We start from the raw sequence: 11,300 nt of genomic DNA on the forward strand, positions 1-11,300 counted from the left end.
ATTTGTGGGCTAGGATTGTGGGTAAGTGGTCTTTGTCATCTTCAGCAGGGGGGAACGTTGGAAAGTATTTTTTTCCAGGTAGAGTCCTGGCAGTGACCCCTTCATATATTGAGGGCATGTGGTCTGATATGTTTCAGGAGGGTAGGTGCACACTTGCTGCCCCCTCCCCTTTTCCTGATCAGTTAGTCAGGCTAGGCGCTCAGAAAAGGGTCTATTTTGGATATTCAGATGACCTCATTCTTTTTTAAACTTTTTTTCGTTCGGGGGGGGGGCTGTTGTGGTGGATGTTGCTTTTAAAAGTCACCAGGACTTAAAGGGCTTGGGATGAAATTAGGGAACCCATACAATGTTTTCCCTGGTGTCTCTCTTAAATCCCCTACTAGTCCATTTATTTTTGGATAGAACACCAATCAACATGCTGTTTTATTTTGGTGGGTCCCCATAAACATCTATACCAGAGGCTTCTTTGCATAAAAAAATAATGAAACAATATACACATTTTTTTCTTTGTAGATGCTACTTTTGCTTTTGTACATTGCAAACATTGTGCAGATGTACTAATCACAAGCAGACTTAGGGAATCCCTCAACCATGTAGCCACGCTCCTCACGCTGCAGCCCCCCAGGTGTGACATAACAGTACTGCACAGTCTATGCGCTCCAGGGTGGCTTCAGGATCCTAGTTTATTCCTAGTGTTCTACACAGCTCCTGATAGCATCACCTGCTCCCTGGCTGTTGAAGACCCACCAAGGCTAAATAACAAACCATTCAGGGTGGATTGCATGCTCTTATCTTAATGCATCATGTAAGTTGCCATTTTTAATATAGTATTTTCCTATATAAACTGCACTTAGTTGGCATCCTATGGTGTTTCCTTTGAATTTCTAGATATGGGACACTATGAGATTCCAAGCAGAAGGGGAAGTGTTGGAAAAGCTGTGATACACTGAGAAGTTAGGAATTTGGCAAATTTAATGTTGCCCATTTAGTGGCAAATTATATTTTTTTCTCTGTAAGTTATGAAAAACAGCAAACCAGCACCAAAGCTTTAAGATACTGGCTAAGCTGGGCTGGATGCAGTGTAAAACACACAAAATTGTGTATTAACTAATGCCACACATCCACCACTAGCACAAATCAAGAGTAATACACGTCCATAGTACAGGACTTTGAATGGAACATAGCTCACTCTTCATCAGTAACTGCTTGTCAGTTGTCACATACCTGGTGGTGGGGTTTGTTATGCAGGCAACTTGGTAGCTGTCACAGCATGCAGCCTGACCATCCACCTAAAGTTGACAGGGCAGAAAGTACTGAAGTACTCGAGAAAGAGGAGTGGTCTCAAAAGGCATCATTGCCAAAAAGACCATTGGATGCTTCCTGTGTTCTCCAGGTGGTGTGGTTCCTTAGCGCAAGTGGTACTCCTCTAGCAAGCCTCTCTTTGAGTGTAGGCTGCTTTGCAGTCTTCCTCCAGTTGAGCTGTCAGTGTTTTCCCCGGCTCTCTTTCTGCCCCCTCTTTACTCTCTGGCCAAGAGGGGGGTCTGTGGGTGATTTATTCGTGAACCCCCTCTGCAGGCTCATGGATTCAAGCTGTCATATAATTGGATATTTGCTTATCCAATAAAGTTATATTTTGCTACTCATTGGAGTCCTTTCCCTTCCTGTCAGCTGTGGGTGAATAGTTGGGCTGCACACTGTGACAGCTGCTGTCAGGCGGGCAATTTACATGGAACGTATGCTATGGGCAGTGGTGTATTTAGGTTTTGTGCTGCCCTAGGCCTGACTAAAATCACACAGACACACCCTAATTTAAATATGACCCACCCCTCCCTATCAAGCCCACACCCCTTCGTTTTTAAGACCCGCCCTGTCATCTTCATGGGAGGAAGACACAGGGACACCGTGGGAGGAGGACAGAGAGGGACACCGTGGGAGGAAGACAGAGAGGGACACCGCAGGAAGAGGACAGAGAGGAACGTTGTGTCGGTCAATTAGGCCTAGAGAATAGCAGGTTAGGCATGGCTCAGTCCGTAGGAACAGTAATGGATAATGGCCAATAGGCACTCTAACCAGACCCAGCGAACCCGTAACAGTGATCCCTCTGGCTGGACTTTTACTCACTCTTGGTTACCCATGCTGACTCTAGTCAGTAGTGTAGCATGTCTGTATCCTGGCAGTGGCTCTGTTTGTTTCCCTCTTTGGTAGTGCAGGTACAGAGTGGCTCCCTCTCTGGTGGTGTAGGTACAACTTGGCTCTCTCTGCTGGTGCCAGTACAGTGTGTCTCTCTCTCTGCTGGTGCGGGTAGAGCATGTCTCTCTCTCCGGTGGTGCAGGTACAGCGTGGCTCTCTCTCTGGTGGTGCGGGCACAACATGTGTCTCGCTCTGCTGGTGTGGATACAGCGTGGCTCTCTCTCTGCTGGTGTGGGTACAGTGTGGCTCTCCATCTGGTGGTGTGGGAACAGTGTGGCTCTCCCTCTGGTGGTGTGGGTACAGCATGGCTCTCTCTCTGCTGGTGCAGGTACAGTGTGTCTCTCTATCTGCTGGTGCTGGTACAGCATGGCTCTCTCTCTCTGGTGGTGCAGGTACAGCATGGCATCTCTCTCTGGTGGTGCAGGTACAGCATGGCTCTCTCTCTGGTGGTGCGTGCACAACATGTGTCTCTCTCTCTGCTGGTGTGGGTACAGCGTGGCTCTCTCTCTGCTGGTGTGGGTACAGTGTGGCTCTCTCTCTGCTGGTGCAGGTACAGCATGGCTTTCTCTCTCTCTCTCTGGTGGTGCAGGTACTGCATGGCTCCCTCTCTGGTGGTGCAGGTACAGCAAGGCTCTCTCTCTGGTGGTGCAGGTACTGCGTGGCTCCCTCTGATGGTGTGGGTACAGTGTGTCTCTCTCTCTGCTGCTGCCGGTACAGCATGGCTCTCTCTCTGGTGGTGCAGATACAGCATGGCTCCCTCTCTGGTGGTGCAGGTACAGCATGGCTCCCTCTCTGGTAGTGCAGGTACAGCGTGGCTCTCTCTCTGGTGGTACGGGTACAGTGTGGCTCTCTCTGTTGGTGCAGGTAAAGCTTGGATCCCTCTTTGGTGGTGCAGGTACAGCACGGCTCCCTTTCTGGTGGTGCTGGTACAGTATGGCTAAGTTCATAGGAACAGTAATAGATAATGGCCAACAGGCCCTCTTACCAGACCCAGCGAAACCGTAACAGTAATCCCTCTGGCTGGACTTTTGCTCACTCTGGGTTGCCCATGCTGACTTTAGTCGGTAGTGTAGCATGTCTTTATCTAGCAGTGGCTCTGTCTTTTTCCCCCTTTTGTGGTGCAGGTACAGCGTGGCTCCCTCTCTGGTGGTGCGGGTACAGCGTGACTCTCTCTGGTGGTGTGGGTACAGCGTGGCTCTCTCTGCTGGTGTGGGTACAGCATGTCTCTCTCTCTCTGCTGGTGCGGGTACAGCATGTCTCTCTCTCTGCTGGTGTGGGTACAGCGCAGCTCTCACGGTGCGAGTATAGCACAGCTCTCTCTGGTGGCGTGGACACAGCGCGGCTCTCTCTGGTGGTGCAGGTACAGCATGGCTCTCTGTCTGGTGGTGCGGGTACAGCATGGCTCTCTCTGGTGGTGCAGGTTTAGCGTGGCTCTCTCTCTCTGGTGGTGCGAGTACAGCATGACTCTCTCTGGTGGTGCGGATACAGTGTGGCTCTCTCTCTGGCGGTGTGGGTACAACGTGGCTCTCTCTGGTGGTACGGGTACAACGTGACTCTCTCTGGTGGTGCAGGTATAGCCTGGCTCTCTCTCTGGTGGTGCAGGTATAGCGTGGCTCTCTCTCTCTGGTGGTGCGGGTACAGAATGGCTCACTCTCTGGTGGCGTGGGCACAGTGCAGCTCTCTCTCTGGTGGTGCAGGCACAGCGTGGCTCTCTCTCTCTGGTGGTGCAGGCACAGCATGGCTCTCTCTCTGGTGGTGCGGGTACAGCGTGGCTCTCTCTCTGGTGGTGCGGGTACAGCGTGGCTCTCTCTCTGGTGGTGCAGGTATAGCGTGTCTCTCTCTCTCTCTGGTGGTGTGAGTAAAGCATGGCTCTCTCTCTGGTGGTGCGGGTACAGCATGGCTCTCTCTGGTGGTGCAGGTAAAATGTGGCTCCCACTCTGGTGGTGCAGGTACAGCGTGGCTCCCTTTATGGTGGTGGAGGTACAGCATGGCTCTCTCTCTGGGGTTGCAGGTACATTGTGTCTCTATCTGGCGGTGCACATACAGCGTGACTCTCTCTGGTGGTGCGGGTACAGCATGGCTCTCAGGTGGTGCTGGTACAGCGTGGCTCTCTCTGGTGGTGTGGGTACAGCGTGGCTCTCTCTCTGGTGGTGCGGGTACAGTGTGGCCCTATCTGGTCTCCTCCAGCACAGTCCTTCCTTTTTCTTCTCCTGTAGCATGCTGTTGTTTGCCGGGTTCCAGGTTCTTCCTCCCAAAGTGCATGAATGCTGGGGGACTGTAGCCTGCTGTTTGTGGACACACTGCGACCGTCAATCTTCCAGGACTATGTTTCCCATGATGCCCCCTCTGTGTGTTCTGGTTGGCCATCTGCTGTGGCCAATTGGGAGGGAATCAGAGCAGGCAGGAATCCGGGCGGTGCTTAGGGGAACCCGATTAGAGCCGATCTCTTCTCCTGTTTAACTGACAGGAGAAAGGAGGGGGCAAGAGGGGGAAATACACAGACACTGTGTACACAGCCCTCCTCTCCCTGTCTCAGCACTGCTGCCTATGTGATCACCGCTTTGAGATGGGGGGCGATTGCACTCACTACAACTGCTTCCTGGTGTCAACCGGGTGTAGTCCACCCCCCTGCACCCCCATAGCGATGCCATTCAGATGCCCCTGATAGCAGCCCTGTCTGTGGGAGGAGGGTGCTGGTGCTTTATGCAGGGGGGCACCCTAGGCCTGGGCCTTGTCGGTCTAGACCAAAATACAGCACTGGTCATGGGTCATGTTTTACTACATTCCCTGTGATTCTGCTATACATGCCTGTGTTGATCCTCTGTTGTTGACCTCATATGCTCCTGACTTTGCATGAACGCTGGCTGCATTTGACCCCTGACTTGTTTCTGGATTACGCCTACCTGCTCCCTCTGCTCGTCTGCCTACTGTTATTGCCCCTGGCCTGACTACTCTTCTGCCTGCTGTCTGTACCCTATCTGCCCCCCAGTTGCTGACTCAGACTGCCTAGCTCTGCTTACATACTTTCTCTCTGTACCTGACTCTTTAAATCTGTGCCTGACTCACAATGCAGTCCACCTGCCAGTGAGCATCCTGTCTGCCATTCCTGTGGTCTCTGGATGCACAGCCAATCTCATCAACATCTGCCAGCTTTGTGCTGTGGCACTCCCTCTTATCTTACCAGGGTTCCTGAACCAGAGATGTAAGAGAAGCCTATATCTGCACGTCAGACCCCACCATCAGGTACATGACAGCTGCCAAGCACTTACTAATTAAGATCAGGTTGTGCTCCATTCAATGTCATGTGCTAGGGACTTGTATTAGTCTTGGTTGAAGGATCACATATTGTTTATTTACTGCTCAGCATGGACTGTGGGACTGGACTTTTAAGGCTCTTTTTCATATTGTTTTTTTTCATCAGTATCCAGTATTCATTTCTTCAATGGTTTATACATTATGGCCCAGATTCACAGAGAGCAATGTGCACTCTACGCCGCTGTAGAGTAACCAATTTACGCTACGCCAACGCAGCGCAGAGAGGCAAGCAATGCATTCAGCAAGCCAGTGCTCCCAACGCTGCGCCAGCATGGCATGGGATTCGAAGGCATACGCCGACATAGGTGGAAGTGGGCGTGAGCCATGCAAATGAGGCGTGACCCCATGCAAATGATGGGCCGAGCGCCAGACAGATACGCATCACGAACTGTGCATGCCCTGTGACGTGGACACATCCCCCTGCGCCTGCTCACAACCACGTCGGAACAACTGCCTAAACTACGCCGGATCACTGCGTATGGCGTGAATGTAACCTACGCCCAGCCAGACACACGTCCAACACAAAATACGCCGGCTTGAGTTCCCTGGTGCAGACCTTTGCATGTCTGCTGCTGGGTTGCACCTCCTTTATGGTGAATAACTTTACGCCGGACGTACAACTTACGCGCACCTCGCATAGCCTGCGTCGGGGGCATGCAGGTTTGTGAATCGCCCTATTTCTCTAATTTGCATGTTTGAATGGCTAATCAATGGGAGCGGCACCATGCTCCCAGCCTAAATGTACGCCCACCCTACGCCGGCGTAAGCAAGATACGTCGGCGGGGTGTAGCCTGGTTTTAGGCGCATATCTGTTTGTGGGTCTGGCGCACAAATACGACGGCGCACATTTGCACTTACGTCGGCGTTACTTGTTATCCGTCGGCGTAAGTGCTTTGTGAATCTGGGCCCATATGTACAAATCCACTACAATTTATCAATCATATATATTTTTTAATCTATCTATTAATTTATACTCATACAGTGACTTTGTGTATTTTTTGGTTTGTAGTTTTTCTTTGTAATTGTCACTTTAGCTGTAATAAATTATGTTTGAAAACCCTTTGTCTACTATCCTAGAAAATAGTTTGATTTGATTTAAAAAATTCAGCTACCATGGATTTCAATGGAGCAGTTATGCAAACATCTCTCCAACAAAATCATGTAACTCGAATGGTGTATATGTTATCATAAGAGCTTTTAAAAGATGATTAAAAAATTAAATGCATTCCTATAGAAACCTAATTAATACCCAATGTGCATATATAAAGAGTATAACATTAATTTACAGCATATTTTATATATATATATACAGTGATACCTCGGTTCACGAACGCTTCTGTTCACGAACAACTCGGTTCACGAACAGAAAAGTTCATATAAATATGCTCCGGTTCACGAACTCCGCCTCGGTTCACGAACAGGAGCCGCGGCCATTTTAATGCTATTTCCAGGCTGTCACATGGTCGTGACTTCCTGTAGGAAGATCGTGGAGAGAAGAAGACACACAGAAAGAAGTGTACTGCGAGTACTGTGCATACATTTCAAGGTATTTTTTGATTTTTGGTGTGCTTTTTAGCACATACAGTACTGTACTGTACTACAGTACTGTTCTTGCTGTTCTTGCTGTATTGTACAGTTCACTGGACACCCAATATGGCTCCCAAGAAGCATAGTGGAAAGAATAAAGTGCAGAGCAGCAATGAAGGTGACAAGAACAGCAATGCAGGTGACAATGTGCAAAGGGGAAATGCAAGTGACAATGTGCAAAGGGGAAATGCAAGTGACAATGTGCAAAGGGGAAATGCAGGTGACAAGAATGTGCAGCGCAATATGGCTCCCAAGAAGCATAGTGGAAAGACGAAAGTGCAGAGCAGCAATGAAGGTGACAAGAACAGCAATGCAGGTGACAATGTGCAAAGTGGAAATGCAAGTGACAATGTGCAAAGTGGAAATGCAAGTGACAATGTGCAAAGTGGAAATGCAAGTGACAATGTGCAAAGTGGAAATGCAAGTGACAATGTGCAAAGTGGAAATGCAAGTGACAATGTGCAAAGGGGAAATGCAGGTGACAAGAATGTGCAGCGCAAGCATGGGGGCAAAAAGAAAGTGCAGAGCAGTAGTAAAGGTGACAGCAAGGTTGTGAAGAAAATAACCATTGAGCTGAAGAAGGAAATTATAGAAAAGCATGACCGTGGTATTCGTGTGACTGATCTGGCCTCGGAGTACAAGATGGCAAAGTCAACAATCTCGACTATTCTGAAAAACAAAGCCGCCATCAAAGGAGCTGATGTTGCAAAAGGAGTAACAATGTTAACCAAGCAGAGGACGCAAGTGCTGGAAGAGGTGGAAAAACTTTTGCTTGTGTGGTTGAATGAGAAACAGCTGGCAGGTGATAGCGTTAGTGAAGCTATGATCTGTGAGAAAGCCAGGAAATTGCACAGTGATTTACTGCAAAGAAGCCCCTCTACAACTGCAGCAAGTGACGAATTTAAAGCCAGTAGGGGGTGGTTTGAAAAATTCCGCAGGAGAAGTGGCATCCACAGTGTGATTAGACATGGTGAGGCTTCCAGTTCTGACAAGGCCGCAGCAGAAGCCTACAAGTTAGACTTTGCGGAATTCATGAAGACAGAAGGATACGTCCCTCAACAAGTGTTCAACTGTGATGAAACAGGGCTCTTCTGGAAAAAAATGCCGAACAGAACCTATATCACGCAGGAGGAAAAGGCACTACCAGGGCACAAGCCCATGAAGGACAGATTGACCCTTTTGCTGTGTGCCAACGCAAGCGCCGATCTGAAAATTAAACCACTACTGGTGTACCATTCTCAGACCCCTCGTGCATTTAGGGAACAAAATGTGAACAAGGCCAGACTGCCCGTCATGTGGAGAGCCAATGCCAAAGCTTGGGTCACAAGGCAATTGTTTATGGAATGGCTGCACGAGGTGTTTGCACCCACCGTCAGAAAATATCTTTCTGATAACCAGCTGCCTGAAAGGTGCCTTCTTCTGATGGACAATGCCCCGGCACACCCTCCAGCCTTGGTGGATGATATGGATGCTGAGTATGACTTCATCAAGGTAAAGTTCCTCCCCCCCAACACAACACCACTTCTGCAGCCTATGGACCAGCAAGTCATCTGCAACTTCAAGAAGCTGTACACAAAGGCGCTCTTCACTAGGTGTTTTAATGTCACTGAAGAGACGTCCTTGACTTTGAAAGACTTCTGGAAGAAACATTTCAATGTTGCCCACTGCATTAACCTCATTGACAAAGCCTGGGAAGAGGTCACTCCCCGAACCCTAAATTCAGCCTGGAGGAAACTGTGGCCAGAATGTGTCGCTGAACGTGAACATGACATTGAAGTGCCTGATGCTGAGGTAGTGGAGGAAATTGTGTCCATGGGCAAGAGTATGGGTCTGGACGTTGATGGTGCTGATGTGGAAGAGCTTGTTGAGGAACATAGGGAGGAGCTGACCACGGAAGAACTTTCTGAACTCCACAGTGAGCAGCAGAAGGCACTTCTTGAGGAGCATTCCACTGAGGAAGAGGAAGAAAGGGAGGAGGTTAGCAGTGATGCCATAAAATCCATTATGCAAAAATGGAATGAGTGCCATGATTTTTTTGAAAAGCACCACCCCAACATAACTGTCGTGAACAGAGTGTTAAATCTCATGAATGATAATGTGGTCTCTCATTTCCGGAGGGTTATGCAGCGCAGGAAGAGACAAGTGACATTGGACAGATTTTTCAGCAAAACTGAGCCTGCAGCTAGGAGACAAAGGAGAGAGGAAACCCCTGAAGGAGATCCCCCTGATGTCCTTATGGAGGGGGACTCTCCCTCCAAACAATAACTGCCTCCCACCTGCCTCCCACCTGCCTTCCTCCATGCCAGAAGTCATCACAAGCAAGGTTAGTGTCCTCTCTTTATACATTACTATACTGTACTAATGTGTATTGTAATTTTTGTGCTTCAAAAACCCCCAAAAAAAGGTCAGCACGGATTAACCGGATTTACATTGAACCCTATGGGAAAATGTGCCTCGGTTCGCGACCAATTCGGTTCGCGACCAGAGTCAGTTCACGAATTAAGTTCGTGAACCGAGGTATCACTGTATATATATATATACACACACACACACACACACATACATATATATATATATATATATACATACACATATATATATATATATATATATATATATATATACACATACACACACACATATATTATATATATACTGTAAATTAATAATACAAAAGTAAAAACAATTTATGCCATAGACTGAAAATAACGTGTAATGTGCTCCTTATTCCACATGGTGTCCTTATAGATTCCAATCAGAAGTGCAACAAACAGTCCATTTTGTGATTTGTGAGCTCAATATAATTGAAAGTAATAGCTTTACATTAATCCATTACTGTGCATATACAGATATCCTGGTGTCATCGTCATCAGTTGTGCCCTCACCTTATAATCTTAATATCTGTGCCTTAGATCACAAACAATCCTCTTGATTAGCTTTTAGAATGTTTCTCCTTCTTATAGCTCAGGTGTCTCACATCATAGGGTGTGCTCCTTCCTTTTTGCTTACTATTGATCTCCACTCACATCGCCCACATGCAAAGTAACAATGCTTGCAATAGTGCTTTACCATTTTAAAAGGATTTATTTGTATAAAACATAAAACAAGTATCACTCACATTCTCCATATTAAAACCAAGCCTTAATGTGCACATCCAAAAGTGCTGGGACAAAGGTATCACCTCAAAACTGGCTCTGCACCCCCGGGAATCAGCGCTCCCCTGTCCTTTACATTGACTCTCCATTCCTTGGTTGCTTCCTAGTTCCTTACTAGGGATGAGCCGAACACCCCCCCCCCCATTCGGTTCGCAGCAAAACCTTTGAACGGACCGACCGTTCATGCAAACATTTAGAACCCCATTCACGTCTATGGGACTCGAACGTTCGAATTCAAAAGTGCTAATTTTAAAGCCTAATATGCAAGTTATTGTCGGAAAATATCTTTGAGAACCCAGGTCTTGCCCCAGGGAACATGTATCAATGGAAAAAAAGTTTTAAAAACGGTAGTTGGTAGTTTTTTCTGGAGCAGTGATTTTAATGATGCTTAACCACTTAACGCCCGCCGCACACCTATTTACGTCCACAGAATGGCACGTACGGGCAGATGGGCGTATATATACGTCCTTGCCTTCTAGCGGGTGGGGGTCTGATCGGGACCCCCCCCCCCGCTGTGTGCGGCGGGCGGCTTACCTCGGGGAGCGATCCGGGATGACGGCGCGGCTATTCGTTTATAGCCGCTCCGTCGCGATCGCTCCCCGGAGCTCAAGAACAGGGAGAGCAGTATGTAAACACGGCTTCCCCGTGCTTCACTGTGGCTGCGTATCGATCGAGTGATCCCTTTTATAGGGAGACTCGATCGATGACATCAGTCCTACAGCCACACCCCCCTACAGTTGTAAACACACACTAGGTGAACCCTAACTCCTACAGCGCCCCCTGTGGTTAACTCCGAAACTGCAACTGTCATTTTCACAATAAACAATGCAATTTAAATGTGAAAATGACAATGGTCCCGAAAATGTGTCAAAATTGTCTGAAGTGTCCGCCATAATGTCACAGTCACGAAAAAAATCGCTGATCGCCGCCAATAGTAGTAAAAAATTTTTTTTTTATAAAAATGCAATAAAACTATCCCCTATTTTGTAAACGCTATGAATTTTGCGCAAACCAATCGATAAACACTTATTGCGATTTTTTTTTACCAAAAAT

General features: G+C 47.9%; 1 protein-coding gene across 1 annotated transcript; it reads left to right on the top strand.

Annotated features, from left to right (window-relative positions):
* Positions 1–7,734: 7,734 nt before the first annotated feature.
* LOC120935503 (tigger transposable element-derived protein 1-like) lies at positions 7,735–9,357 on the top strand. The gene has a single exon (XM_040347556.1). The coding sequence runs from the start codon at positions 7,735–7,737 to the stop codon at positions 9,355–9,357; it is 1,623 nt and encodes a 540-aa protein (XP_040203490.1).
* Positions 9,358–11,300: the final 1,943 nt, after the last annotated feature.

This window comes from Rana temporaria, chromosome 1, assembly GCF_905171775.1.
Source record: "Rana temporaria chromosome 1, aRanTem1.1, whole genome shotgun sequence".
Classification (NCBI taxonomy): Eukaryota; Metazoa; Chordata; class Amphibia; order Anura; family Ranidae; genus Rana; species Rana temporaria.

Bases quoted from the DNA above. Each gene is read 5' to 3' on its own strand.
- LOC120935503 (XM_040347556.1), top strand. From the start codon at position 7,735: ATGGCAAAGTCAACAATCTCGACTATTCTGAAAAACAAAGCCGCCATC.